Source organism: Bos indicus x Bos taurus, chromosome 9 (assembly GCF_003369695.1).
Source record: "Bos indicus x Bos taurus breed Angus x Brahman F1 hybrid chromosome 9, Bos_hybrid_MaternalHap_v2.0, whole genome shotgun sequence".
NCBI classification, from domain to species: domain Eukaryota; kingdom Metazoa; phylum Chordata; class Mammalia; order Artiodactyla; family Bovidae; genus Bos; species Bos indicus x Bos taurus.
This window is the reverse complement of record NC_040084.1, coordinates 19,421,684-19,449,333: the sequence shown is the minus strand read 5'-3', so window position 1 is coordinate 19,449,333 and position 27,650 is coordinate 19,421,684. Positions and strand designations below refer to the sequence as shown.

Sequence of the window (27,650 nt, the reverse complement as noted above, 5' to 3'; positions counted from 1 at the left end):
AAGGAAGTCAGAACATGCTCACTCGCGTGTCAAACCAACATTTATTTGTGTGGAGTCACTCTGACCCAAGATTTTTACTTAAGCATTTCAATCTGGAAGGCAGCCTCCCAATTCCACTCTTGATATTTTGTTATGTAGGGCTTAAAAAAAAATCACTGTGTAAACAGAAAGTTGTAAAGGTTTCCATGTGTCAATGTGCGTGCTTCTATTCTGCTTTTGAAGTTTCTCCACATTCTTTGAGACTATGTCTTCAGGGAGAGAAGAAAAAAAAAAGAAGTAAAACCTCAAGGAGGAAATATTCTAACATTTATCTTTGCCTCAGACACAGAATCACTTTTCTCTTCCTACTTTCGAGAGAGAAGCCATGAAGGGGTTCTGGCCAATGTTTTCATCACTTGTTTTCTTTTCCAAAGTCTGCCTGTATAATACTACACAGTTGCTGAGCTGATGTGAAGGTTGGGGGTGGGGGGGTGGGTCTTAAAATCTGACATAAGTCCCCTGGGTCACTTTATGCAGAGGATAAACGTTGCAAGCAGACAATGATCAGCATGAGTGGTAGGCATTTGCTTTGGGTTCGGTGTCTTATCATCAGACACCGAACATCATTCAAAGGTTATTTCATAATTTTTAATGGGAGAAGTTTTGGCAAAATTATTAATTTAATTTTTGGTTATGCTGGGTCTTCACTGCTGTACACGGGCTTCTTCCTCTAGTAGCAGTGTGCGAGGGCTCCTCTTCGTCGCGGCGCACAGCTTTCTCATTGCAGCAGCTTCTCTCGTTGCAGTGCACAGGCTCTAGGTCGCTTGGATTTCAGTAGCTGTGGCGCATGCGCTTAGCTGCTCCACGCCATGTGGAATCTTCCGGGAATGGAGAGGGAACTCGTCCCCCCACCTCCCCTGTCCCATCCCCAGCCCACCCCACCCCCCACCCCATTCCCACATTGGCGAGGAGGGTTCTTAACCACTGGACCACCAGGGAAGTCCAGCATATTATTTAATACCCACCACCAGGTTAGAAACTGGCTCAGAGCAAATAATTATGGTATCCAAGGTTGACAGCTGATGCGTAAGAGGACTGAGATTTGGGCCCAAGTTTCATTGGTATTGAAATCAATGCTTTTTGTATTCTATGATGCTTCTTGCCCAAGAGGAAACCAGGTATGGGCACCCTGTACATGAGTCACTGAGCCCTAATGAAGCCGCTGCTGAGCTGGGTCAGTGGCATTACAAATACTTTTGAAACCTGTCTAGGAATCTAAATGAGAGTCGATGACTCAGAGTGGAGATCTGCTTCTTGCAAAGCAGGCCTCGGTGGATGAAAAATCTTTTAATGATTTGCCTTTGCGTAGAGACTCTGTCTGTCGTCCAAGTGTTTTAGTAAGTTGAGTCTCGTCTGGCTTGAAGGCAGCTTGATTTTTTGTGCCCAGTCATCCCAGCCCCAGGGATGCATGCACAGCTCCTTCTGTAGATCTTGGAGCAATCACTCCTGCTGTCATTTCAGATCAGCCCTGAGGCTAGTCACCCCAAAGAGCGGCCTTCCCTGACCATGCCAAGAAGGAGAAACACCTCTAAAGAAGGAGACTTCAGCAAATACTTCCTTGGAAAATGGGAGTTTTAAGCTGAATTTTTTTAGAATGAACAGAATTAGATAAGTGAGGGGTTGGGATAGGAGCCTTTGGGACAGGAAATAACAACAAGGAAGAGCAAAGCTGGCAGATATGACTGGGATCAGCATGTGCCAGACTTGAGAAAGCAAGAGAAAGATTTTGAATTTTACCTTAAGCACAAAAGGAAATCATGTGCGGGTTCTGAGTAAGGGAGCAAGCAGAATGATCTATATAGTGAGCTCCCTACATACGAACCTTCAAGTTGTGAACTTTCAAAGATGCGAATGTATGCTTCCATGTCCAATCACGAAAGTTCACATGTCTGGTATACACTGTCCTGAGTATGCATCCTCTACAATTGGCTGTGCTTTTGTGTACTTATATGTGCTTTTGTGTATAGAGTACAGTAAGTACAGTGTCTTTATTCCAAGCACAGGATGTCTGGAAGCAAGCATAAAAGCAGCGGTACAAAGCTGACTGTGTTAGCAGGGTACCTAGGCTAACTTCGCTGGACTCATGAACACATTGAACTTATGATCGTGCTCTCAGAACAGAACTTCTTTGTATGTAGGGGACACGACCAGAGAAGACGATGGCACCCCACTCCAGTACTCCTGCCTGGAAAATCCCATGGACAGAGGAGCCTGGTAGGCTGCAGTCCATGGGGTCGCTAGGAGTCAGACTCTACTGAGCGACTTCACTTTCACTTTTCACTTTCATGCATTGGAGAAGGAAATGGCAACCCACGCCAGTGTTCTTGCCTGGAGAATCCCAGGGACGGGGGAGCCTGGTAGGCTGCCGTCTATGGGGTCGCACAGAGTCGGACATGACTGAAGTGACTTAGCAGCAGCACCAGCAGAGGACACGATTGAAGCGACTTAGCAGCAGTAGCAGCAGCATACTTTACCAACAAAGGTCCATCTGGTCAAGGCTATGGTTTTTCCCATAGTCATGTACAGACGTGCGAGTTGGACTATAAAGAAAGCTGAGTGCCGAAGAATTGACGCTTTTGAACTGTGGTGTTGGAGAAGACTCTTGAGAGTCCCTTGGACTGCAAGGAGTCCCTTGGACTGCAACCAGTCCATCCTAAAAGAAATCAGTCCTGAATGTTCACTGGAAAGACTGATGCTGAAGCTGAAACTCCAATATTTTGGCCACCTGATGCAAAGAGCTGACTCACTTGAAAAGACCCTGATGCTGGGAAAGATTGAGGGCGGGAGGAGAAGGGGACGACAGAGGATGAGACGGTTGGATGGCATCACCGACTCAATGGACATGACTTTGGGTGAACTCCAGGAGTTGGTGATAGACATGGAGGCCTAGCATGCTACAGTCCATGGGGTCGAAGAGTTGGATACGATTGAGCGACTGAACTGACTGAACTGATAAACAGAGTAGAACCTTTAAAAATTGTGAATCACTGCTGTATGCCTGAAACATACAATATTGTAAAAACTATAGCTCAATAAAAAAAATTTTTTTGGAAAAAAAAAAAATTAAAGAAGGTCTGAGCTTTGTGACTTAAGGGGAAAGACCAGAGGAAAAAAGCAGGTTTGAGGATAAGGTTGAAGTTGACTTTCAAAATGTTAAATTTGAGCAACTGTATGAGACACTTAGTGGAGAAGATGTCAGTGGAGCACTTGGAAGTTTCAAATGACTCTAGGTATTATAGGTTTCATAGAATTTTTCTTCACGGAAAACTTTTAATAAAAATTATATCTCAATTTGATGTAGAATTTAGGCAAAATTCCATGAACTGAAAATGTTGTTACTGATATTCTTTGTAACAAAGGTAGATCTAAATAGCTGAGTAGCATTTTACTGGCCTTGGTTCAGGAAATAATCCTTGACACATATTTTCTCTACCTGATCATTTGCCGCTTATATTCAGTGTGGTAACAGGAGGACGAGTGCTAAGCTACATCAGCTTATCTCATCCTTTTAGATATCTACCATGTGAAAACTGGTGGACTTGTTTCTCTCCACACCATATTCTGCCACTACTTGATCTAAATTCTTTCCCTTATGGAATCTCACTCAAAGCCGTGGTTCTAATTAAGTTCAGATCCCTAGCGCTGATTCTCCTATCAACTCTGATTCCAAGTAAGCAACTGTTCATAGACTCGTTTAAAATATATATTTTTTTAATTCAAAATTTATTTATTTATTATAAATAATTTACTTTATAAAATAATTTAGGTGTTTATTTTTAATAAATAATATTGTTTGTTTTAATAAATGTTTGTTTTAATAAATACTATTTATTTTAATACATAAATGGTATCATTTATTTTTATAAATAAAAATCATTTTATTTTTAATAACTAAATAAAATTTATTCATTTATTTTTAATAAATAAGCATTATGTATTTATTTGGGGGTCTTTGTTGTTGTGTGGGCTCTAGTTGTAGTGTGTAAGCTTCTCACTGCAGTGGCTTATCTTGTTACAGAGCCTGGCCTCCAAAGCGCAGGTTTGAATAGTTGTGGCTCATGGGCTTAGCTGCACTGTGGCAAGTGTTGTCTTCCCAAACCACGGATCAAACTGGTGTCCCCTGCATTGCAAGGCAGATTCTTAACCACTGGATCAGCAGGGAAGCCCTGTTCATAGACTCTTAAACGTAATAGTTCTAAATGACAATTCATGCTCTTCCTTCTATCCCACAAGCCAGACCTCTCAGAAGAGTGGCATCGCCATCTAACAGGCTCTACTACTAGTCAGAAACCAAGGCGTCAGAGAGCTCCACTCTTCCCTCAACCAATAACTATCTTACATATCCTTTCAACCTCTCTATTTTTCTACATCAGTCTCATTGCCCTAAGTCAAGCTAGACATCTGCAATAGCACCTCAACACACCAACCACCTTCCAGTCTAACCCATCCCCCCAGTCATTCTCAAGTGAGGATGTACTTATCCTTTAAAGCTGTAAATCGGAGCTCAGCTCAGGGCTCTGTGGTAACCTAGCAGGTTGTGATGGGGTGGGGGGTGGGAGGGAGGTTCATGAGGGAGGGCATATATGTAGACATAGAGCTGATTCACTTCATCGTACAACAGAAACCAACACACTATTGTAAAGCAACTATACCCCTGATTAAAAGGGCAAAACCCCAAACAAACAAGCAAATGCAAATTTGATCATATCACCCTCCACTCAAGTCCTCTCCTTCAAGACTTATTGCTCCTTGGGGAGAAGAGGGGGTTGTATGAGAGTTGTGTGACAGCTGTTTTAATTCTTAACTCTCCCTAACCTTCTACATCAGTTCCACAATTGAGCATGATCAACTCTTCCTCCAAAATATATCTCCAGTCTGTCCATTCCTGTCTTCATTACAACGGCTCTGGTTCTAACTGAACCAAACCAATGTCTGTCACACCTTCGTTTCTGGGAAATTGAGTGGTACATACAATCAAACAACCTACTATCTAAGTCACGACCACGACCAACTCATTTAGCCTCCTCAGACGGCTTCTTACTTCTGTATCAGACACGACCAAAGCCCCTTGAAGCTCCAGAACTCGATAAAATGATGGTGCATTCAGTGAAGCTGCTCTTAAAAGGGCTGTTGGCTGTTGTCCAGATGTAAAGTCTAGTCCATGTATTCCAGTTCCTAGAGATACTTGTTTGAAGAGTTTACCCCTCTCTGAACAGGAAACAGATTTAATAGAACAGGTAAGGGAAGGGCCAAAAGTGAGAGAAAAAAAAAAAAATTGAGGACTAGTGACTTTGTTATCAAAATGTTATCCCTGCTCTTGAATTCAGAAAGACCTTTTTACCTGTTTCTACCTAATGAATAATCTCTGATGTCAGTGTGAAAACAGAGGAATGGAAAAAAAACTAATAATATAAAAAATGAAAAATGAGAAACAGTACCTCACTCTATCTCTACAGATGTAGTGTGAATTTTCTTTAAAGACCAAAGTGCTAACATGAAAATATAGTGCATGCAAAAGATTAAAAGGCAAGTTACAACAAGACTTAATATGTTTAATGCAGGTTTCAGTGTCTATATTCAAAACCTTAATCTTAAAATGATAACAGTTCTCCACATCACAAAACTAGAAATAAAGTCAACTCTCACAAGCAAGTTTCATACATATAAAACAAGACAGACTATGTACACATAGAGAAAAATATGTAACATTATAAACGATCCATTTAACCACACTGAACCAAAACTATTCTTAATAGGAGGTGATTTCATTCTGATATTTGGCAAAACTAATACAATTATGTAAGTTTAAAAATAAAATAAAATTTTAAAAAATAAAAATAAAAAATAAAATTTCTAATACTATTTTACTCTTAAAAATTAGATCAGTCATCAACAAAGAATAGTCATCAACCAAAGTTATTTAGAAATGTCAGACATTTAGAAATCTCAGAACGGCAACATTACTTATTTATATAAAAAATTCTCTTAAACTGTATTTCTGTTATAAAAGTTATAACCATTACTTTTAGTTTATGAACCTTTAACATATTACACTCTGGCCAGAGGGCTTCTGACCTGAATATTAAATCGAATGCTGCCAACAGTTTAGAAATTGTCACCTAAGGTAATTAATTCCTTCTGGAGTGATGAATACAAAATTTGGCAATTAACTTTAAAAGCAAAATAATTCAAAGGAAACTATTTTTAAAAGTCAGTGTGAGAACAGTACCTGACACACACCAGGCAAAGAAGGTGATGAGCTATGTCTGTTAATAAATGACCAACAGATCATGTTTTAGGTAATCTCATGCTAGTAATGTAATTTGAGTAAGTTCTATTTCTACTCTAAGTTACTTATAGATTTTAAATCATCATGTAAAAAATGTACCTTCTGACATATAAAAGCTTTTGAGTGCTCTGATGAATCTCAAATTGTAAGAAGTTATTTTCTTTGTCATGTTGAGACAAAGAGTAAGTGATTGATAGTTTAAAATCTAGACCTTCTTAATACCTTCTTTTAGAGATAATAAACTAAACAGTATGATCTAATTTGAGTCAAACAGTATTAGAAATTTTAAAATCACCTCCTATTAAGATAGAAGTTCTTATATTATGGCCTTAGGCATTCCCCAGTAAAAGAGAAAGATTGGCTTTCTTAACAAAATTCATTTCTATTTAAAAGAAAACACACTAGGGCATATACTGCAGAAGTTAAAAGCACTGCATTTTTAAAACTCACTATAAAGTTTCTAAATGGGCTTGCTGAATTTCTTATACTCAAAAACACTCTCTATAAAGTGTTTGTAAATACACATCTGCAAACTGCACATTGTAAGACAATTCCTGTGACTACAGAATATAATAATCAGTTAATATCACCTTTGGAGAAAAGTACACGTACATAAAGCATATACAAGAAAAAAAAAAAAAACATTCAGTTTCAGAAGCTGGTACATTTAAAACAAAGGCTGAAAAATTCACTCTGCTTCTAGTGCCAACTTACTCAGGAAAAGAAAAAAATTCTGGGCTATAAGGATATCAGCATAACTGAGCACTGTTACAAATGGGATATTTATCTAAATGCTGCAATTTTAAGAAGAATAGAGCTTAAACAGCTGTTAAGAAAAAGGGGGGGAAAAAAGCTTCCATTACCTATACTTGGGTTTGCTTTTCAAGTGAAAACCAATGTTAGAGACATTTATAAGCTCATGATAAAATCTACAACAGGTAGAGCTCACAATAGTTTCATTCATCCACAGAGCTTACTTAAGAACATTACCCGTTCACCATGGTTAGACTATTATGGACTGGACAAGCATTTGAGACAAAGGCTTTAAAGTTCTTTGCCCTTTAAGCGTTCCCTAAGAGAATGGCCAGGAAAACCCACAGCAGCCACTCTGAAAAGCAGTATCGCTTCCCACGCTAAGTTGATGACAATTATGTGACAAACCCATATTATTTCCACACGCCGAGGGCCTTTCCAAACAGAAGACCACAGGGAGCACAAACAACACGTGGCCCGTAAGGAAACAGGGCAGCAACCACCTCCAAATGAGCCAAAGAGAATGTGGTTTACCCCAAAGGAGAAACTCTTCTAAAACATGCTTGCTAAGACTACAAGAGTTACTGCTGCTGCAAATGCACACAGACTCCTTCCTGAAATTTCTTTCAAGTCTGAGAGTAGCCTCTGAGCAGAATGTCTTCATTCAGTGGTTAAGAACCATTAATGCTATAGTCCATTTTGTGAAATCTTGATATAGAAGGAAAAAATAGTTGATGGCTCCAATCCCGGTAGGACAGGCAAGATGCGATTGTCTAAGATAGCTTTATTCAACAACTTTTAGGCCAAATACCAAATATACGAATTAAGCCCAAAGCTGAAGATTTAAGATTCCTAACTTATGTTTAACATTTCTGACTGCTCTGATACAAGACGGCAGAGCAAGCAAACACATCTACCCAAGCGCCCATTGAAACTGGGTGGGAAAAAACTTTGTGCTAAACATAGCAAAGGCAACCAGCAATAAAAGTTTAATAAATACCCAGAGGAGTAAGTGCAAAGGCTAAAGTCAGTTACGAGAATCTCTCACTAATAAAGTCATTCTCCTTTAAGCCACAGGAATTTAATAAAATAGGATTATATCCTCCGTTACAACTGCTCACACAACTAAACAGTTCTGTAGAAAATAATATGTCTAAAACAATATAAATGTGACATATTTACATAGTATAGAATAGTTATTACAGGTACAGAAGACAAGTCACTGTTCTAAACTTTAGCAATGCCATATGTGTGAACCCACAGGATGTGTGTGCATGCGTTTGTAAGTCAAAATGAGGGAGAAATGAGAGAAGCTACATGAATTCCAATTTCTCATCCTCTAAAGAAAAAAGCAAATACTGTCCAATTTAAAATCAAGGAATAGAGATACTAGTATCTCTGGTACCTAGAACATAGAGAGAAACAGATGAGAGAAACATATCTTCGTGTTTCTCTATACCTCTATGTTTTCAGAGAGGTGATAACTTCAAATCACAAAGCAGCATATCTCATAAAAGAGGCTGTATCTTGGGAATCTGGGGGAGACTGACCTTTCACTATGGACCCTCCTGTCGACGGACTTTATTATCTTAACACTGATATTAACACGGTCTTAGTGCTTTTCAGTTTTGTTTTCTTTTCCTTAACTGCATAGGCTCAGAAAAGAGGAAAAAAATTTAACAAAAGGAAAATCGCCAGTTTGGATATCTATTAAGATATACTGCTAAGCATACAACTGGGGTGCCCTGAGTGGATGGAGATGTTCAACATTCAGAGCACAAGCCATCGTTTTCATGAAAGACACGTCCCAGGGATGTGTCACTGCAGAATATTGAGACAAACATCTCAGCGAGGTGAAAATGGGAGATTAAACATTTATAGAGAGGAGAATAAAAAACAGGGTTATACAGAAGAGAGAAAACTGCAAAGAATATCTAATTAAAATGCTATGCTTCTGGGCATCCAGTAATAAAGAGGGACAGATATCACCCTTTCCCACCACCCTCTAGTATCTGTGAGGATGTTGCATTAGATCATTTACAATAGAACATTTGAAGAAGAAGATTCCCCTTGATTAGATCTCTGATCTTTTAGACAGAAAACCTTGGAATACAGATTTTCAAATTCAGATCAAAAGGTTCCTAAGAAAATTCTACCTGCAGTGCAGGTGAGCTTCTAACAGAGGTGATTTCCCCAATAGATTTCATTGTAAAATTTAGAAGATAGTTCAATATGCTTGCTTTTGAGATATTTGGCTTTGAGCTTTATTAATAAACAGGAATGCAAAATGCTCAAGACCTGGACAGGGCAAGATCCAACAGAATGGGTTAGCTAGCTGCTTGAGTGAAAACATCTGTGGAGCTATTCACCCATTCCTAGAAGCAATTTTGTTAATATGTTCTATGTTCCTAGTGTTCTCGTAGGTACCAGGTACTAAGATAAATATGCCACGGAGTCTGCTGAGGGTGAGCACAAGCAACTCAGAGACTGGTTGAAGGCAAAGTCATGAAAAACAATCCTAAGAGCTAAAGGTCACGTTGAGAGTAATGAGACAGGTTTTGGGCACGATGTGGGGGATGGGGAATAACCAGCGTCCTAGTGAATTAGAGAGGGTCAACAACAAGGCCCATCTGAACTGAGCTTTGAAAGAGAAACAGGACAGAATTTTGTAGGAGGTAAAAATCACAGGACTTGTTCATCAAGGGAGTAGGCAGATGAGGAAAGTGGGTGTGGGGTGACTTTCAGGGCTTTGCCTAGGACCTAGATAAATAACATCCATGGATGTTGTAGCCCTGAACCTATATAAACAGCATTCATACTTTATTATAGAGACAGACCACATCTCTTGTGGATGATGAAAACTGGACTTTAACTTTCCTTTTTATTTTTCTTACCGACTCTAACAACAATCCTATTAACTCATAATTACTGCAGACAACTGGACTTCAACAGGGGCCAAGCTGCTCTCCATCACTATGTTGTACACCATTCTGCCAGACAATATGCTTAATTTTCCTGAAGGAGACTTGAAGAGCTAATTCTATGTTTCTCCAATGAGACCGCGACTGAACTCTAGGAAGCACAGGGAAATGTGAGTGGGTCATGAAGGGGCCCATGAGCTAGGAGATTAGAATGGTTTGCCAGTTACAAACTATTGTTTCAAATGGCCAAAAACAAACCCAATGGCCCATGGCAGGTGGGAGGACAGGTGATGATTAACTAAGTTCTAATAACCCTTTTAATAATCTTCCCAACCCAGGGATCGAACCTGGGTCTCTTGCATTATAGGCAGATTCTTTATCGTCTGAGCCACCAGCGAAGCCCTCTAATAATCCATCCACGGAAATAATATGCAACATCTAAAAAATTAAGTTTGCAATGACATGGAAGCTATTTTTGTTGGAGAAACAAAGCAGGGCACAAAATGGTAGATACAGAATGCTCATTCACGGTCCTGGAACCACTCCCCTGCAGATGCCAGTTCAGTTCAGTTCAGTCGCTCAGTCGTGTCTAACTCTGCGACCCCTTGGACTGCAGCACACCAGGCCTCCCTGTCCATCACCAATTCCTAGAGTTTACCCAAACTCATGTCCATTGAGTCAGTGATGCCACCCAACCATCTCATCCTCTGTCATCCCCTTCTCCTCCTGCCCTCAATCTTTCCCAGCATCAGGGTCTTTTCAAATGAGTCAGTTCTTCGCATCAGGTGGCCAAAGTATTGCAGTTTCAGCTTCAACATCAGTCCTTCCAATGAACACTCAGGACTGATTTCCTTTAGGATGGACTGGTTGGATCTCCTTGCAGTCCAAGGGACTCTCAAGAGTCTTCTCCAACACCACAGTTCAAAAGCATCAATTCTTTTGCACTCAGTTTTCTTTATAGTCCAACTCTCACATCCATATATGACTACTCGAAAAACCACAGGTTTGACTAGATGGACCTTTGTTGATAAAGTCAATTCTCTGTTTTTTAATATGCTGTCTAGCTTTGTTGGCAAAGTAATGCCTCTGCTTTTTAATATGCTGTCTAGGTTGGTCAGGGATGACTATATATATGTACATATGTGTGTGTAATCTTTTTTAAAATAAAATTACATGTATGAGGTAGGGATTTGTAAAACTAATAATTAAAGGAGTTGGTTCTTCAGTTTCAGAAAAGGTTCTAAAACACACTTAAAATATATCACCCAGAGACAATCTTTTCAAAAGTTACATAAAACACTGCACTTGGGAATACTACAACTGCATACATTTAGGTATTCTAGTGTGCCTCTGAGCCTCTACCCATAGTTAGAAAATGCTGACATATCTCGTTTCCTTTCATACCTAACAAAGAAAAGGGGAGGAGACTCCACAAAGAACCACTGCTGGTCATTTAGCATTTCTGTGCCTCCTGAAGTCTACCCTATCTGTCATCTACGTTCAGACTCCAAGTAAGCAAGGTAATATGGGGAAAGGCAGTCATAGCTGTCCCTCAAATCATTACTTAAACAAAACTAGTCAACAGTATTAATGTAATCTTATTTGGTTAGCACTACACCCATTGCTTAGGTACAAATTTAATATTTTGCAAGTAAGATCTAAAAGTGCAAAAAAAGTAATTCAATAGTTTTAAAATAATAGATAATTTTATAGGTTGCCTCATGGAAACTAATTAAAAGGTTGTTTTTCTATAAAAGTCTGCCATTTGTCTCTTAGCTGAACTGCCCTCTCTTCATTAGACAGGATGTTACACGAGTAGTTCTAGCCACAGATTCCACGTCACTTCATCTCTCTTCCCCACTTCACCCATAACCCAATTCTAAGTATTGGCATCCTTAGCCAAACACATACCTGCTCATCTCAATTACATGAATGGTAATTGTGTCTTTCTCCTCTAGATGGCAAATCCACAAACTGGTTAAATAAAATTTGGCTGCATTCCCATTTCAAATTCCAAACTTTTTAATAAAATGAAAGAATTAATAAACTTATTTAGCAAAGTTGCAGGACAAAAAGAAAACAACATATAACATTCACTTGTGTCTCTACACACTAATAATCAACAATTGGAAAAGGATGTTAAGAAAATAATTCTATTTATAATAGCACTAGAAAAAAAATCTACTTAGGAAATAACCTAACCAAGAGGTAAGAGACTTGAACACTAAAAACCACAAAACAATGCTTAAAGAAATGAACAGAGACATGTAAAATGTAAAGAATCCCATGTGCATAGATTGAAAGACTTAATATTGTCAAGATGTCAATTCCACCCAAAGCAATCTAAAGATCCAACATTTAAAATTCTAATGGCATTTTTTTTGCAGAAATAAGGAAAAATTCTAAAATTCATATAGAATCTCAAGCCAAAACAAGTTTGAAGAAAGACAAAGTTAAAGAAACCACACTTCCCAATTTCAAGACATATTACAAAGTTACAGTAATCAAAATAGTGTGGTATTTGCATAAAGACAGGCATATAGACCAGTGAAACAGAATAGAATCCAAAATATAAATAAATAAAGAAGCCCTCACACATACAGTCGAATGATCTTGAACAAAAGCGTCAAGATCACTCCATGGGAAAAGCACAGTGTCATCAACAAATGGTAATAGGAAAACTAGATAATGACATGCAAAAGAATGAAGCTGGACGCTTATACCATATAAAAAAATCAGCATAAAAAAAATGAATTACAGACCTAAACATAAGACCCCCAAACAACAAAATTTCTAGAAGACAACATAGGGAAAAAGCTTCATAACACTGCATTTGGCAAGTAATGATTTCCTGAGTGTGACCCCAAAAGCCCAGGCAACAAAAACAAAAACAGCCAAAGGAGTCAATATCAAACTTACAAAGTTTGTTCATCAAAAGACACAATCAAGAAAAGTGAAAGGCAACCTAAGAATGGGAGAAAATATTTGCAGATTACATATCTGATAGGAGGTTAATATTCAGAATATACAAAGACTTTTTACACAGTGACAAAAAGTCAAATAACCCAATTAAAAACTGGGCAAAGGACTTGGACAGACATTTCTCCAAAGACAATATACTAACAGAAAACAAAGTATAGGAGATGTTCAATATCACTAATCATCAAAGAAATGCAAATCAAAACCACAATACCCTTATACCCATTAGGATCAGATCAGATCAGTCGCTCAGTCGTGTCCAACTCTTTGCGACCCCATGAATCGCAGCACGCCAGGCCTCCCTGTCCATCACCATCTCCCGGAGTTCACTGAGACTCACGTCCATCGAGTCGGCGATGCCATCCAGCCATCTCATCCTCTGTCGTCCCCTTCTCCTCCTGCCCCCAATCCCTCCCAGCATCAGAGTCTTTTCCAATGAGTCAACTCTTCGCATGAGGTGGCCAAAGTACTGGAGTTTCAGCTTTAGCATCATTCCTTCCAAAGAAATCCCAGGGCTGATCTCCTTCAGAATGGACTGGTTGGATCTCATTAGGATAGGTACTCTCAAAAACAACAACAACAACAAAAAACCCCCCAAAGAACAGAAAATAGCAAGTGTTGGTGGGGATACGGAGAAGTTAGAACTTTTGTGCACTATTGATGGGATTATAAAACGGTTCAACCCCTGTGAAAAACAGTTTGGCAGTTCCTCAAAAAATTAAAAACAGAATTGGTATATGATATGCAGTAATTCCACTTTTATGTATGTATCCCAAAGAACTGAAAACAGTACCTTGAAGAGATATTGCAAACCCATGTTCATAGCAGCACTATTCACAATAGCCAAGAGGTAGAGGTAGAAGCAACCCAGTGTTCATCATGGATGAGTAGAAAAACAAAATGTGACACACACAGACAATAGAAGCCCCTCAAAATTCATACATTGCAATGCCAATGCCCAAAGGAGGCAATTAGGTCTGCAGAGCCCTCTTGGATGAGATTACAGCTCCATTAACCCCTTCACTACAAGAGGATACTACAGTAAGTTGGCAATCTGCACCCCAGAAGAGGGCCTTCACCAGAACCCAGCCCTGCTGCTGCTAAGTCACTTCAGTCATGTCTAACTGTGCGACCCCAGAGACGGCAGCCCACCAGGCTCCCCCGTCCCTGGCATTCTCCAGGCAAGAACACTGGAGTGGGTTGAACCCAGCCCTAGTGTAACCCTGATCTTCCAACCTCCAAAACTCTGAGAAATAAATTTCTATTGTTTGTAAGCTACCCAGTCTGTTGTATTTTGTTACAGCAGTCTTAATGGATGAAGACATACATGATGGATGACATTATGTATGTTCTTTAACCTTAAGGACATTGTGCTATGTCCTCTGACATAGCACAAAGGACAAAGACTGTATGATTTCACTCCTAGGAGGTCTCTAAACTAGTTGAATTCAATAGATATAGAAAGTAGAATGATGGTTATCAGGGGCTGGGGGAGAGGACAAACAGGTGTATTTAACAAGTATAAGAATCTCAGTTCTGCCGGATGAAAAATCCTGAGGAACCTGTTTTACAGCATTGTGAATATACGTAACATTACTCAACTGTGCACTTAAAAGCGGTTAAGACAGTAAATTTGGGGGCCTTCCTGATGGTCCAGAGGGGAAGACTGTGCATCCACTGCAGGAGGCAAAGGTTCAGTCCCTGGTAGGGGAACTAAAATCCCACATGCTGAGTGGTGCAACAGCAACAACAAAAAAAGTAAATTTAATGATAAATATTTTTAAGAAAAAAAATATATAAAGAAATCCAAATCTTTTTTTTTTCTTCCTTCTAAATAGGGAGAGAGAAAAGAAATGGGAGGAAATGTTTTCATTTTGTGCAGATGTGTGCATTTTCATTTCTGGTGCATTCCACACATGCCAGTTCCACAGACAGAGAACAGAGTTTAAACCTTCCTTGAACGTGAGGATCCGAGCTTTCTAAAATGAGGAAAGCCTACATGTTGGGATGTTGACCTTTAGGTCTTCATTTCCAGAGAAGAATCTTGCTCATGGTAGGACATTTAAGGCAGACAGAAAGAACCACCAGTCCGCGTTAATAAGTGTTCTTGCCCACAAACTGAAATAGACACTGGAAACTTGAAAGAAATATATAAAGGTATGGGGGGAACTCACAGAATCCATATTAGGGCTGGAGATCCAGTTTAGAAAACAAGAGGAATTTCCATGTCTGGGAAGCCAAGTCTTCGCATGAGGTGGCCAAAGTACTGGAGTTTCAGCTTTAGCATCATTCCTTCCAAAGAAATCCCAGGGCTGATCTCCTTCAGAATGGACTGTGTCTCACATGCCTAGCTCATCCAGTTTAAAACAAAGTAGTAAAATTTCCAGCCAATTTAGGAAACAGGAGAATCTTTGTGCTTACTGGATCCTGTCATTTGCAATACGGCAGGTTTCCACAGGTTATCCAACCAGATAAGCCCACTCATAAACTGTCACTGGGCAAAGAAAGGTGCACAGGAGCAGGTGGTTTGAATGAAGCCATGGTTCACTGCCCTCTAATTCTTCTGTTTTTCTCAAAGTCGAATTTATTGGACCTTGATAAAAGCAGACACTGTCTTCAAAACTGCTGCCAGAACAGACTATAACAACAGAATGCATATACAACACTGCCGTCACCACCACTGTGGGATTGACTCTGCTCTAGCAGAGAAGATGCCATTTATCTGGCACAGTTGATAAATATGGAAGCCTCTAGCCAGCTGCCAGTCTACCTGAAAAAAATTCCATAGACTCCATAGGGCAAAGATATACAGAGATTTAGAAAGTCATAAAGAAGTGAAAATTTAAAAAAAGGAATTAACTTTATTCCACATCACATTCCTTTTTATTCTTTAAATACATTCCTCTACTCAAAAGGGCCCTGAAGACTTTGGCTGTTATGGTGACAAAGCAAAGATGTCTCTACCTGCCTCTTAATAGGGCTATAAAACAATAAGGATTAAAAACAACTCCCACTTTTAAAATAAAACTAGGAGATGCCGATGGTCCTGAACCACATAAGCAGCAAATGGGTAGAGAAATAGACAAGAGCAGAGGATGGTCACACTTCTGTGTCTGAAGAGGCAGCATCAACAAGAAATAAGCTGCATTATTATATAAGAATAAAGGTTACTGTTTTTGTGGATTTTTTTGAGTCATGATCACATATTTTATCAGGGAAAATATATGGTAACCAAGGGTGTATCCCACTCATGATCACAGAGTCTAGAAAATGTATCAATACTTTCATGCCTGCAGGCCAAAATGAGATAATAGTTGAAAATTTGTGTAAACTGTACAATTCAAAATAAAGCTGCTAGGGACTTCCCTGGTAGTGCAGTGGCTAAGACTCATACTCTGATGCAGGGGGCCCAGGTTTGATCCTCGGTCAGGGAACTAGAACCCACATACATGCCACAGCTAAGAGAGTTTCCACATGCCACACACAACAACGAAGATGGAAGATCCCACATGCGGCAGCTAAGACCCAGGGCAGCCAAATGAGTAAGTAAATATTAAAAAAGAAAAGAAAGCTATTAGTTAAACAGTGCAAGAAAACGTAAAAATCCAGCGGTTTTGTTGGATTCTCTTCCTCAGATTCTGCAGCTGTGAAAATGCCTTTATTCTGGTCTTGTAATTAAGTGGTAATTTGGCTGGGTATAGAATTTCAGGAGCACTTTAGAGACAGTCACAAATATCCTGGGAAGTAAGATAGATACTATCATCCTTTGTGTAAAGATGAGAAAATTGAGGTACAAAGAGATAAGTGACTTTCCAAAGGGGTCAAGCCAACGCAAAGCAGTACTGGAACTCAAATCAGGGTCTAGACCAGGTTCAATTTTCTCTTCATGACGTGCAAAGGTGCTGGGCACAATCTTTACGGCTTTATGTCTCAACATCTCATTCTCTCTCATGTTCACGGAGACCTGTTTCCTTTTGAGCCACCTAAAGCACTGTTACCCCGTTCTCCATTCTAGCGGCAACCCAGTTCTTTATTTCACCTTAAGTACCTCCACACTGTAGCCCCTCCCTCTTTCCAGGCCATCCTTAGAGAACTGCAATGCAGGTCTCAAAGTAAACACTCATATACTTAGAGCACTGGCAGAAAGCAAATCCTAACTACTCATTAGAGAAATTTCTCAATTTTTTTTTTAACCTAAGCAATAAGAAGGAAAATAGATAATTAGTCAAAAATGCCTTCGTTTTCTCAATGCCACAAATAGCGAGAAGGCATCTGATATATTTTAGCTGTTCATAATGACCCAGAAGAGCCTGGCAGGCTCTTGGGGTGCAAGAGTCGGACATGACTTAGTCATTAAACCACCACCACCAATGATCCATCTGGTTCATGACCATCAAAAAGCAAAACGCTGACTTATAATCAGGTATTAGCAGTTTTAGAGAAATAAATATTTAAGAACATACCCTTTCCATTCTGTCCCCCAAAACGTATGAATCAAAAAGTATGCTTTAAAATGTAGAACACAATAAACATGCATATGCACAGCTTCTCTTCCCATCCTCTTGTCTCAAAGCAAACAGGAAGACATAGTCTGTGACCTTGGACACACACGCCCACATAACTTCACTCTCTGTTAGATCTGTGGACCTGATTAGGTACTAGGTGAGGAGGTTACAGTCGGCACTGAAAAACCCCAACTGCACCCCAGGCAAAGAAATGATGTGGTAACAATCTAGCTACTTACTCCACAGTACTGGTCATCATTAAATATCTGAGGTGGCAGAGGGTTTCCCTGAGCAGGCTTCTTCTCCGGGGGGATGTTCTTATACATCCATTGCCTCTGCTCTTCTGACATTGTGATGTCCACCTCCTCAAACTCTATCTTGTTGGCTTCCAGAAATCTAACCACATCCTGCTGTTTCTTCTTTATCTGCAGAGAGAAGACAAATACAAAAGGAGAAATGCTCCTCTGAAACCGTATGTACAAGTTTCCCATGTGAACTAGATCTGATTGCTCATTGTCAAGGGCCACTGAGCCACCCCTCCCCCCCAAAACAGGTGATTTTTGCAGACCCCACACACCACCCACTCCCTGGTTATCAAGCGGATGGCTAAGCAAGCCCTGACACAGTGATTTGTGCACAGAATTCTAGGGCACATCTCAGATGGTCTGGGAGGGACAGACTAGGTCTGAGGTGGGAGATTCACTTAGCTTTCTGGGAGCCATAACCACTCCCCCTCCCACCCTTCAAAGTTGACAGGTACAGTCACAAAGACCTCCTGTGCCCCCAACCATTTGAAAACCACATATAGCCCATCTGAAATGTTGACACTTCATTGATTCTTAGGAGTGGCCATATTTTTATTCCCCTCAGCAGCCTCTTTCAGATATTCCACAGCTGCAGCCACTGTCATGAAAGCGTCCTTTCATCAACTCACAAGAGGAAAATGTTCTCCACTTCTAAGGTGAGAGTGAACAACAAGCACCACCTTACTTTGAACTCCCTTTCTTAACCCTTCTTGTTTCTCTGATCTTTATATTTCCTTCCAGTCACTAGGGGTCAGGTGTGCTCTTGAAGAGCTGCAAACACCTGAGCAGGTTTTCCAACCGTTACAAATCTTTGTCTTTTAAGGTATGTATTAACAAACCAAGATGGGGTGACAATATTCAGTATCTTCAACACAGCACATAAAACATATGAGTAAACAGGTGTACTTTTTCTAAATGATTCTGGGAAATATGCATAAAAGCCAAACAAGGGAATTCTCAAGTGGTCCAGTGGTTAGGATTCCATGTTCTCACTGCTGACAATGCAGGTTTGATCTCTGGTTGGGTAACTAATGACACAGACATTGAACATGACATTGAGGTCGCTCAGCTGTGTCTGACTCTTTGTGACCCTGTGGACTGTAGCCTACCAGGCTCCTCCGTCCATGAAATTTCCCAAGCAAGAGTACTGGAGTGGGTTGCCATTTCCTTCTCCAGGAGATCTTCCCGAACCAGGGATCAAACCCGGGTCTCCTGCATTGTAGGCAGACGTTTTACCGTCTGAGCCACCAGGGAAGATCCTGCAAAGACGACATGCAGCCATTAAAAAAAAAATCAAACAAAAAAACTTAAGAGGTGACGTTAATGTTATAATGGCCAAAGGAAAGAATCATTTTGAGAAATGAAGCAGCTAGAAAGACCTCCCGACACAGAAAATAAAATTCTGAAGAACCAACCTTCACATACCATTGCTGCTACTGCTGCTAAGTCGCTTCAGTCGTGTCCGACCAGTAGCCCCAAACAATCCGTCCCAGCCCCACCCCCCAATCCAACTCCTCCCCCAAAGCTTCGGTGACATATTTCTCTGAGGTGGAAGTCTGTTAAATGCCAGGAGAACAGAGGCATTGGGAAGCCCATACCTTATATACGGAAACCCAGATCACTGGGTTCAAGTCTATGAATGAATAAGGAGATTGCATAATAGTACTGACAGAAATAAAACACTGGCAAATATGACATCTTTAAGCTCAATATTATAAAAAGAGAGAATTGCTGTGTGGTTGTAAATCCAAGTTGAAAATGCCATTATCTTAATTTCTTGAATTAAGCCATTTCTCATGTCTGAAAAAGTTAACTTTTTCTCCTCACTCATACTATTTCAGAAGATATGTTATTTTGTAACTCCAATGTGCAAAACGTTATCAGCCATCCTACTTAATTTTCCCTTACAACCCTACCAGGTAGAGTTCATCATCCCTGAGGTTGAAAGTGTTCACCTATTTTGATCAAAGTCCTAGTGGGTGTTCTCAAGACAATCATGTCATTGTCCTAAAATCCTTGTTCAGTGGGCCCCCACTGATCTTTGCAGAACAAACAAAAAGTTACCTACAATTCTACTATCCAACAGCCACTGCCAAAATCTAAACAGAGAGAAGGGTCTAGATTTAATGTCCCTGTTTGGAGCTCTACGTACCCAGCACATTTCAATGACTCATGAGTGTGATCAAAAATGAAACTTATCTTGGTTTTCCGTATATAAGGTACAGGCTTCCCTGGTGGCTCAGATGGTAAAGAAACTGCCTGCAATGCAGGAGACCTGGGTTTGATCCCTGGGTTGGGAAGGTCCCCCTGGAGAAGGGAATGGCTACTCACTCCTGGAGTATTGCCTGGAGAATTCCATGGACAGAAAGAGTCGGACACAACTGAGTGACTAACACTTTCACTTGTCACGTGTAAGGTACAGACATATAATAACATCCACCACTACCCCAAAATGTGGGTAAAGGGTCAAACATTTTCAGAATGAGGATATATCGAGACATACACACAACTTCTTTACTCCCCAGCCTCCTGACCCTAAACATAGACACACACACACACACACACACACACAGTATTTAATGCTGGACTATATCCCCTACAGCCCACCTGGTCATTTCTTTCACAGGATCACACTCAGTAAAAATAGCTGCACCCACCCATTTTATTCAAAAATATATCATGAGCACTGCCCCCTGTCATTTCAAACTTTTTTCAAAAGCACAAATTTTAATATCTTCCTGGCAATTGCATCATGTAGATGTATAGTTAAAACTATTTCTCTATTGTTTAATACTCAGCACCCTTCTAAGTTTCACCACTAGAAACCATATCACGTGAACATCTTTATAAATCTTTTAAAAGTATTTTATTTATTTATTTTTGGCTGTGTTAGGACTTAGTTGCAGCTCTCTAGTTGTGACTCATAAGCCTGGTTGCTCTGCAGCATGTGGGATTTTAGTTCCCTGACCAGGGCTTGAACCTGCATCCCTTGGATTGGAAGGATTCTTAACCACTGGACCACCAGGGAAGCCCATGTAAATCTTTGATGGTATCTCTCAATACTATTTTGCTTCCCTCATAGTTCAGTCGGTAAAGAATCTGCAGCAATGCAGGAGACCCAGGTTCAATTCCTGGGTTGGGAAAATCCTCTGGAGAAGGAAATGGCAACCCACTCCAGTATTCTCACCTGGAGAATCCCATGGACAAAGAGAGGAGCCTGGTGGGCTATAGTCCGTGGGATCACAAGAGTCAGACACGACTTAGCAACTTAGCCACCGCCACCTCAATACTATTTTAGGACAAAGCCCTATGAATGAAAGCCAGATAAAAGGGCAAAGACATTTTTCAGACTCCTGAAGGACTCAAGCTAAAAATGTCTTTCAACACGGCCACCTCAATTTACATTCCTCAAATTACATTCCTCAATTTACATTAGCAATGTCTAGGAGTGTCCATGTCTCAACATCCCTCTTCCTTAAAACCAGGATCTGCAAGCTGTATTGTAGAATATTAAAATTCAGATGGCACGGGGTGATGGATGTTAACTAAACTTATTGTGGTGAACAAATCACAGTGTATACATACATCAAACCATTATGCTATACACCTTAAGCTTATACAGCATTGTATGTCAATTATACCTTAATAAAACTGATGGAAAAATGGTCATTAAGAAGAAAATCCAGATGCATCATTATACCCTATCAACTTTCAGGAAGCAAAGGACAGGTCATCACTCACACTGGCAATGGCTGATGGGAGCACCAGGAGCTAAATGCAGTTCTATCTGTATTTTAAGAGAAAATCAGAAGAGGCATGACCAGGTTTATGTGCAAAGAGACCACTTTAATACTATGCACCTTAGAAAGAAATAAGGAGGGACTTCCCTGGCAGTCTAGCGGTTAAGACTCTCAATGCAGGGGGCATGCGTTCTATCCCTGGTTAGGGAAATAAGATCCTGCATGCCATATGGTGCCACCAAAAAATAAAATAAAACACCTGGATACTTTCTAAACAATTTTTTTAATCAATAAAAAAATAAAAAAGGAGAAATTCTGTATGTACTGTTGACACTGCTATGAAAAGGTTCCTAAGGTTTATAAGTGAAAAAAAAATTTGTATACTAAGCACTTTTTTTAAAAAATAGAAAAAAATAGGAACATATCTATATTTACTTGTATTTTAATTTCTTAGAAAAATGGCTGAAGGTTATATAAGAAACTAACAAAAGTGGTGGCCCAGGGGCGGGGCATGGAGGAGGGGGACACAGTGGGAGCAAGAGTCAGCACTCTATGGCTGTACACTTTTTTGAAAAATGTGAATGCATCTATATCCACAAGATTAAATACAAGAAATTAATTTGAGAGAGAAAGAACGTCCCATAGAAGACAACCTGGAGGGGGATGGTAGTCCACGTCCAGAGAGAACTGGGGCATTTTATATAAATCATGCTTCCTAACAGAGTGTGAAGCTGGACTCTGGGCATTTTGCTGCTCGCTGGCCTCCTTAACTCTCTATACGTATAAGAGAAAGGGGGGGGAAAAAAAGAGCTCTAAATCCTGGTTTCTTCATTTATTTACTGGGTGAGTTTGAGCCAAGTTACCTCTCTATGCCTCGGTTTTTCCATCTTTAAAATGGGAACAATAGTATTACCTACCTCATTGGATCACTGTAAGGGTTACATTTAAATTATGTCTAGCTTACAATACTGCCTGGCACATAATGTCTAATGTTTCCAATTATTATTGTTGAGTTTGCAATTTGACAGCACATTAAAAAAAATCTTTTAGAATGCAGTATCAGTTTTAAAAAAGTTCACTTTTTTGAGACAAGGTGAATCGAAATCTATTTTGCTTTACTCTTGTTGAAATTTAGAGAGAGCAAAATTAAAAAAAAAAAAAAGATCTAAGGTCACAGAAAATTGATATGATAGCAAATCAACCAAATAAACAAAAGGGTGAGATTTACCCCAGAGAAGGAAGTTTCAAGGGGATGTTTGCTTACAACATTAGCCTCAGGAAGGAAGATGAGTCATGGCACTAGGGCTGATTTTGAGATTTATCAGGTGAATGTGGTTGGAACAGTGGGAGGTCAGGGATGAGTGGCAGGGACAGGCAGGACCCAAGAGAGGCTGGGGTACCAGGTAATACAAGGCAAGAGGAAGCCATCAAGGGCACTGCACATACTGGCATAAACCCAGGGTTCAGATAACAACACACACCATCACTTCCTTGACAAAGAGCTTTATTCTTTATTTCAACTGTCCTGGAACAAAACACACCTTACAATGAATATTAAAGGAAATCGGGGAGAGAAACTTGTGAAAGAGAACAAGGTGGGGCGTCTGTCGCTTCCTTCACCCTCATGTCAATTTAGCCTTGCAGCTGTTTTTGTTTTTCTTAACAAAAACACTTACAAGCCATGGCAGATGATGCTGGTTATTTACCCAGTAGCTAATCTCCCATTCTTTCTTAATAACCAAAGGCTGATTTTATTTAAGAAAGCAATGTGCTCAGCGACAAAAACTTGTTGACTCAAACTCCTCCGTAGCTAGGGGCGATCACAGAACGCAGTGCTGCCCAGTGAGATGTGAGGCGGCCGCCTCCACTTAATGAATGCAAAGACGAAGCCCATTTTCCACCTATTCATTGGAAGGACTGTTGCTGAAGCAGAAGCTCCAATACTTTGGCCACCTGATGCAAACCAACTCACTGGAAAAGACCCTGATGCTGGGAAAGACTGAAGGCAAAAGGAGAGGGGATGGCAGAGGATGAGATGGTTACACAGCATCACTGACCCAGTGGACATGAATATGAGCAAGCCCCGGGAGATACTGGAGGACAGAGGAGCCTGTAGAGCTACCGTCATAGGGTGGCAAAGAGTTGGACGATTTAGTGACTGAACAACAACAAATTCTTTCTCTCTTGCAGAAACGCACCTGTGGTGCCTGGAGGTACACAAACTATTTGGAAAATGTGAAAACCAATGCCTTATGCAAAAATGGTGGTGGTCAAGCAGAAGAACAGAAACCTGAGTCCCTGGTATTTTACAGCTGCCACACTTGGCTTACGCAGCCCAAGCTAACCTTTCCCTATTAGACAAATAAATCCATAATTAGTTAAGCCACCCTGTAACAACTTTTCTACAGCTTGCATCCCAATGCAATGCTATTTAGTAAAACTCTTAATTGCTACATAAAACGTCTTCAGCAATACTGTGGTATGATAGGTTGAAAATAAAAGTTACTATTGCACAGCAGAGTCTAGAAATAACAGCTGTAAGGCATAAATTTCACATAAGTGAAATGAGTATTTGTCACTAGATGAACGGATGAATCTTCCTTTTCTTCGTGAAGCAACAATAAAGATGTTGGACCTCAAATAGCAAGGTATCTACAGAAGCATGAAAGTTGCATTTCACCTTATCATTAACCAAACACCATTACATGTCATCCAAAGCAATTAAAGGGAAGTTGTTGTTCTTGTTCAGCCACTCAGTCGTGTCCGACGCTTTGCGACCCCATGGACTGCAGTACACCAGGCTTCCCTGTCCATCACCAACTCCTGGAGCCTGCTCAAACGCATGTTCATTTAGTTGGTAATGCCATCCAACCATCTTATCCTCTGTTGTCCCCTTCTCCTCCTGCCTCAATCTTTCCCAGAATCAGGGTCTTTTCTAATGAGTTGGCTCTTCACATCAGGAGGGCAAAGTACACTGTTAAATCTCTCAGGCTCTAACACAGGGAGGCCCTCAGACCAATTCTAGCCCACAAAAACAGTCCTTATCTTTTAAGCGGTTGAAAAAAAGCCAAAAGAATAATAGTATTTCATGACATGTGAAAATTCTACGAGATAGCAATTTCAGTGTCTATAAATACAGTTGTAGGCAACTTCCTGGGGGTTCGGTGGCTGAAACTCCACATTTCCACATCAGGGGCCACAGGTTTGATCCCTGGTTGGGAGCTAAGATCCTACACGCCCTGCAGCGTGACCAAAAAAAAAAGTTGTATCGGAAGACAACTATATCCATTTATTTACATACTCTCCACAGCTGCTTCCACCCGAGAAAAATTAGCATCGTTGAACCATTAAAACAGAGGTTGTGTGGTTCCCAGGTGGCTAGGTGGTAAAGAAACCACTGCCAATGCAGGAAATGGGAGTTCGATCCCTGGGTCAGAAAGATCCCCCGTGGAGAAGGAAATAACAATGCTCTCCAGTATTCTTGCCTGGAAAATTCCATGGACAGAAGCGCCTAGTGAGCTACAGTCCACTAGGGTCACAAAGAGTCAGACACGGCTGAGCACGCAGGCGCGCTGCGTGGTTCCCAAAGCCTAAGGTATTTCCCAGCTGCCCTTTTCAGAAAAAGTTTGCCAGCTCTGCACTAGGTCACAGATCCTCATTTCCGGTTCAAAGCTCACTTTCTCGGGGAGGCCTTCCCTGACCACGTGATTTTGTATTTTCCCCAGCCACCACCTTGCCCCCACCAACCCCACAACCCCCCACTCTTCCTTCAATGTTTTATTTTTCACCATAGCACTTAGCATCTGAGGTATAGGTCCGTTTTACACATGTTTGTCCACCTCTTCCCATCAAATGCAAATTCCACTAGGGCAGGGTGTTTTGTCTGCTGTTGTGTTCACTGCTGTATCCCTGGGTCTAGAATGTTATCTGGCACAGAGGAGACACTCAGTAAGTGGTTAATGGACAGCCAGGACTTTCACGGATTCATTCATCATGAGGATGAGATACCTCAGGTACCACCCTTCTTGGAGAGCCCTCTCTAGCTTCCTCAGCTGAAGTTTTATTAGTTACATTTATTACAGTTTTATTTATATGTTTACTTGTTTTTATGCTCACATCTCCCTCCACAGTGTCAGCTCTCTTTAAGCACAGGAGGCGCTCAGAAAATATTAACTGATGATTAAAGAGTTACCGCCCCAGTGCTGAACATCAAAGCTTTCCAGGTGACATTCAAGAGATCACACTGAATTGATAATTTAATTTAGGAACAAATGGAATGGAAGTTTAGCCAAACAGGAATGTAGATCAAACACCAATATTTTTCAATGAATGCTAAAGCTGAATGACTTTAAAAAGGTCTACCATGCTACTTGGAACTGGAAACAGCCTAAATAATTCAGAAGAATCTCTGGACCCTGAATGTGAAAAAGGCATCCCTTCTAATGTTGCCACTGACCTTGAAGAAGGAAGTTGTATGTGATTCTATGTTTAAATAAATGCTACAGTCAGTTAATTTTAAAAACTGCAGGTGCATTATGTATCATAGTATTTTGTTTCGCCCAAATGGTTTTTTTGTGTTTTTTTTTTTCAATAAGATTGCTGATAGATTCTTCCCTGCCGGTCCAGTGGTTAAGAATACACCTGCCAATGCAGGGGATACAGGTTGGATCCCTGGGCCGGGAAGACTGCATATGCTGCTGAGCAGCTAAGTCCAGGCACCACAACTACTGAGCCCACGTGCCGCAACTGCTGAAGCCTGCACGCCTACAGCCTACACTCCAGTGAGAAGCCTGCACGCTGAACCGAGACAGCAGCTCCCGCTTGACGCAACTAGAGAAAGTCCATGCACAGCAACGAAGACCCAGTGCAGCCCAAAATAAACACATTTCTTCTTAATATATACATATATATATATGTATTTTATTGAAGTATAGTTGACTTACAATGTTTCAGGTGCACAGCTAGGTGATTCAGTTATACAAATACACATATTTTTTCTTGAAATTATTTTCCATCATCAGTTATTACAAGACATTGACTATAGTTCCCTGTGCTATACAATAAACCTTTGCTGCTTGTTGCATATCTATTTTTTTAATTAAAAATTCAGTATTCATATTAAGTCAAACAAGTGAATCAAAATGTCATAAATTTCTTAGGCAAAAATTCGTTAAGTTTTTAAAAATATATATACTATACATATTATTTATATATATGTATACAAAAGCTTTTCTACTATGGTTGATAAAGGCTTGAGAAAGAACATTAAAAAAAAAACTGAAGAGATGGAGAAATTGGAAAACATAAACTAAATGAAATGGGAGCCCTGAACATCAAATAGAAAAAGTGAAACAAACTAGATGAAAGTAAAACATCATCATATAGTCCAATTGTTTTTAAACATGATGCTCATTAGAAACATATCTGGAGCTCAGGAGAACATTTTTTAAAAGGTTTGTTGATATATCTGCTAACTGATGGCAACTGAAAACTAAGCAAATATGCTGGTTATTTCCCTGACCCTGCTTCCAACTGCTACCACAGAATTCTATCAACACCACCTCTAACCCCCGCAACCCCTTTCCCCCACACGTCTCCCAGAACTCTGAAGCGAGCTCCTCACACATGTTTCAAAGCAGCCTTCTTGGCCACTGCATTGGAAAGTGCCGTGCCCTGAAGGTGTCACCCCCGAACTCCTATGTTGAAACCTCACCCCTAAGATGACAGCATTGGAAGATGAGGTTAACGGGAGATAATCAAGTGATGAGGATGGAGTGCTCTTATCAAGGAGGCCCGGAGCTCTCCTGCCCCCGGCCAAATGTGAGAACCCAGCCAAGACGACAGTCTGCTCCCTGGAATTGGGATTTCCCCAGCACCCAGCCATGCTGACACCCTGTTCTTAGACTTCCAGCCTCCAGAACAGTGAGAAACTTCTGTTGCTGAGGAGCCACACAGTCTGTGGCATTTTCTTTTAGCAGCCTGGATGGACTAAGACAAGAAACCTTTTCCCCTTTCAACTCCGGGGAGCCCCCCCACAGGACCCAGATCTCAAGCTCTCAAGTCCTCACCACCCACCCTTGGTGATAAGGTGTCTGGGCTGGGGCTGCTCGATCTGCTGA

At 40.5% G+C, this 27,650-nt stretch overlaps 1 protein-coding gene across 1 annotated transcript in view; it reads right to left on the bottom strand.

Moving 5' to 3' along the window:
* Positions 1–27,650, bottom strand: part of SH3BGRL2 (SH3 domain binding glutamate rich protein like 2) — a 72,161-nt gene that overhangs the window by 7,341 nt on the left and 37,170 nt on the right. Inside the window, exon 2 of the mRNA XM_027550992.1 lies at positions 17,726–17,911. Within this exon, the coding sequence (XP_027406793.1) occupies positions 17,726–17,911 (186 nt within the window). The remainder of the gene's footprint in view (positions 1–17,725; positions 17,912–27,650) is intronic.